Raw genomic sequence first — 4,252 nt, forward strand, 5'->3', positions numbered from 1 at the left:
TTGTTTTTTTTTCCCCAAAGTTTGTGAGATTTTGTTTTCCTTCCTGTGGATGCAGGGCGCCACAATTGTCATTTAACAAAGAAATGAACGTCGTATCACTGTGATGTTCCCAGCCTGCCTTGTTGTTTTGGTCTTGTTTCTCCGCCCTGGTCATGTGTTCACCTGGGAGTGGCCTATAGTCATGGTCACCAGTTGGTCCTAGGGGTCCCTTGATCTCCTGCCATTTATTGAAATAAGCTTTGTCTTTGCCTTTTCCTTGCATTGTGATTGTGTTTGTGTTTGTGTGTGCCTCTGTACTAAAGATGTTCTCCATGTTACTGCTGTTTTGGTCCAGTTTAGTCTTTAGTTGCTTTCACTCTTTGGTCATTTTCATCATGGACTTCACCAATAAGAACTCCTTACCCTTGTATCCAGCCTCAGAGCCCTCTCCCTCTGGGTTACAGAGGCTAATGTTGCTAAAAGGTAATCGAAGTTTAGCATCACGCGTCTGCATCATGAAACATTTGCCTCAAACTGCGTCAGGTTTTTAAAAGGACAGTGTGGTGTTGAGTCAAACTCTCGTAATTTCCCACTTGCCCAGGTGTAGTTAATCATCGTTTAGATTTTTATAACCTGGAGTAAAAAAACGAGTAGTCAATATTCACCCAAATCTTTTCTGAAAAGGCATCCCCTGGAGTTCTGTTAAAGCTTATTTGGCGAGGTTTTTAAGTCCATTTTTCAAAACGTTAATATCAGGTTCCTTGACTTCTTACTGAGGAGCCTTCAAACAAGACCAGAGATATCGGAGTTTACTTCCTCTTTTGTTGCTTTGTTGACGAAATACTTTAGAGTGTGAATTTTTATCAGATTTTGTTGAAAAAAGCTCATCAATGCTGAAGAGCTCTTAGTCCAGTGGAAATTAAAGACTCCATGCTTGGAGAATGCTTTGGAATGAGTTTCATCCCATTGAAATTCGAAATATCACGGTACCAATGGAGCCTGCTGTAAGTTCTGAATCATGCTACGGTCCTCGGGTCCAGCTCCTGAATTCCTAACCAAGCGGAGTGGTCACTTGGCTGTGTCTACTTAGGTACCACTGGGAAGAAACAAAGCTAACTGGATGGGCTCAACAGTTTAACTCTTTGGTTTTCCAACAAAATCAGACAAAATTTTCGACATAAGTATCTTAGAGTGACGGGAAATCATCAGAAAGCCTTGATGGTATTTCTGCTGCTGATATGCTGGTCCAATAGCTAGCAATGCATACAGACATCTATACCAGTCTTTATCAGTTTCCATGTGTGCTCTGGCTGAATACATTTTATCACTTTCAGGTATTTCAGGAATATTCAGCAACAGCAGAAGAAAGCACTTGCTTTTCTCATTAATGATCATGTCATTTCTGTGGCAGTGCATTTATAATCAGTCTGTTTGCACGGAAGCAGGGAGCCTGGTGATGACGGCGCTGGAGTTTTTGCTGTTTGATGTGCAGTGAGATGCTGTTAGAAGGTTATATCTGTTGACGTGATGTGCTACTTTGCCAGGAAAGTGTCAAACCTCAAAGTGAGGGTATTTAAATATTACTATCTGGCCCTTCCTTTTTTTTTCAATAGTGTCAACCTTTTGCAAATGGAGTTTGTGACAAACACCACAAACGATCTTAAAGCCACAAGCACTTTATGTTGCTCGTGAAGAGGTGAGAATAACACCTCTACCCGCAGTCAGCTAACACGTTCTAGAGGTAGCATCTCTTGCACATGTACTTCTCTGAAATCTTTCTATCTTAATGCTTGTATGAAGTCATTTTATCCAGTTAAACTTGGTTCATACTCTTCTTATGATGAGAAATGTGTATATTTATATTATATATCTACTAAATATAGAGGTTTTCTGTGATATAATGTTGTTTTTTTAATGTTCAGTTGGAATAAACCTCATGTTTTAGACACTCGTCTGTTCCTCCAGGCTGGTTGTGTGTTGGCAAGAGAGGTGCTCTGCAATACGGTTTCAATCATGGCTGAATTGAAGTTAGAAGTTAGTGTTTGGACTCCTCCACTTCTGTTGAACACAGTGTGGTCTTTGTGGTGGTGCTGTTTTTCTTTTGCTTGCAGTTCCAGGAAACTCTGCCATTTATTGGTTTCTAAGCCTCTTCTTCAGGTAAACGAACTCTACCTCATTGCAACTCAGTCCAGGCAGTCCCTAGTTAGCAAAGGATGCAGAACTCACGGCTCGCCCAATAATTAAATTTCATCCTTAAACCAAATGTCCTCCCTCAGCCAAGTTTATCTTTCGGTTTGTGCTGGAGCTGTGAACATAACAGAGCTTAAAGTCGTCCGATAAAGAGAAATCCAGCTTAAATTTTTAATTGAACATGTTCTGTTGTGTTGTGCAAGATCCTAAAGTGCAGCATTGTGTTGGATATCCTCACCCTCACCAGTTTGACAGGATTTATAATGACATATTGGACCACATGATACAAATCAGCAGTGGCTGGAGAACAGGTTTCCTTTATGTTTTCATTTGGCTCTCTGTTTGTCTTGATCTTCTCGAGTCTCTTAGGACACACGCCTCTTGCTCGTGTTTAGTGTTTTGGCTGTAGGCCAGTTCTGAGTGCTTCTGTCTGATGAGTTCCCTCCACTTTCCCTGTTGTGGAAGGTTAGGTGACCCAAGCTGAGCTTGACCGCCTGAAGTCCAGTTACCGGCAACTTGTGAAGGACGCAGCCCTGGCCAAGAGGAAATACCAGGAGGCCAGTAAAGGTAGGACTCTCCTCCACCTCTCGGTTCCTTAAACAGACGTCAGCCTCCTACACTTCCACCTGCCAGATGCTTTAGAAAACGGTGTCCAACTCCCCAGGCCTTTTGCTTACAATCACAGGAACTGTGTTCTCAGTAAACAATGTTGCAGCGGAGTGAGTAAGCAGCCCCTCAGCCTCCAGAGCTCCACAAAATGACTCACTCTGAGCTTAGAGCTTTAGTTTAAATGCAGCTCATAACCATCACTTTAGGGTCTTGTACAGCTTAAAGGCTCATGCTAATGTGTGGTTTCTGATTTTAATGTTAGCATTTGAGGCTCATTTAAGTAACCAAGAAAGAGAGTACTTAAGAAAACTTCAACTGCATCTGCTTATGCATCTGTACATATAACAAAAATAAATATAGAATTTTTAATATTAATAATAATTATTATAAGAAGATCAGACAAAATAAATAAAATAAAATGGATCCTAGTATAGAGCCCTGTGGTACACCTCAACGAATCTTATATTTCCCAGAATGATACTAACCTAGACAGAATTTCAGCACTTCCTGAGTACACTTCCCAAGAGCCCAACACACTTTTTGAAGTGTAGTGATCGTATGGGGATTAATATCAAATTGATAGTAGATTTTGACCTTAAAAGCCTCCCGCATTGAAACACCTGACAACAGTTCCATTGAGGCTGCATCTAGTCTTTTGCAGTTTGAGATAACACATGACTTCCCTGATCCAGTAATTATAAGATGGTGAGATGGCATCTTTCCATTTAAGCAAAATCAGTCTCCTAGCAAGAAGTGAACAAAAGGATAACATGTTTACTTCCCATCCACTGAGAGAGGCGCCTGCCGGGGCCACAACAAACAATGCAAGAAATGGTGATGGAGCCACTCTCAGTCTAAATATTGAAGAAAAAATGCTAGGGACTGCTTACATCTATCACATGTGGGGTCCAGTAATTCATTAATCTTAATGAGTTTAACTTTTGACCATATATAGCGAAGTATGTATAATATAATCAAAAAATACTAAGCAAAATGTATTTATTTAAAAACAAATTATTATGTAAAATTATTTATAGATGCCATACATGTTGTTACCTCGTTTTATCCCGATTGTGTGTGTTTAATGCAGATAAAGACCGGGAGAAAGCAAAGGAGCGCTATGTCAAAGCCACGCTGAAGCTCCACGAGCACCACAATGAGTATGTACTGTCAGTGAAGGCAGCTCAGGTTCATCACCAGGAGCACTACAGCCACAGCCAGCCGGCACTGCTCCGGGCTCTCCAGAGCCTGCATGAGGAGATGGTGCTCGTACTGTGAGTGGAAGCCCTCTGTTTACTCATCTCTCACATCACTCGCTGCTCACAGCTGTGTTTACTCTCAGAACAATAAAGGGTTAATAACAGGAGAAGAACAGCCCTCATAGAAGGGGTGGATGATATTGCGACACAGAGTCCCTTCACAGAGGAGTTTAGAAGTTGGTGTATTGCATTGGGGCGGCACGTGTGACATATCG

The 4,252-nt window shown here is 41.4% G+C and overlaps 1 protein-coding gene across 1 annotated transcript in view; it reads left to right on the top strand.

Annotated features, from left to right (window-relative positions):
* Nucleotides 1-1,506: 1,506 nt before the first annotated feature.
* Nucleotides 1,507-4,252, top strand: part of LOC136684422 (tyrosine-protein kinase Fes/Fps-like) — a gene marked incomplete at its 3' end in the record, with an annotated part of 13,812 nt that continues 11,066 nt past the window's right edge. The window contains exons 1-3 of the mRNA XM_066659178.1: nucleotides 1,507-1,548; nucleotides 2,640-2,736; nucleotides 3,869-4,052. Coding sequence (XP_066515275.1) covers nucleotides 1,507-1,548; nucleotides 2,640-2,736; nucleotides 3,869-4,052 — 323 coding nt within the window. The remainder of the gene's footprint in view (nucleotides 1,549-2,639; nucleotides 2,737-3,868; nucleotides 4,053-4,252) is intronic.

Source organism: Hoplias malabaricus, unplaced genomic scaffold (assembly GCF_029633855.1).
Source record: "Hoplias malabaricus isolate fHopMal1 unplaced genomic scaffold, fHopMal1.hap1 scaffold_496, whole genome shotgun sequence".
NCBI lineage: Eukaryota > Metazoa > Chordata > Actinopteri > Characiformes > Erythrinidae > Hoplias > Hoplias malabaricus.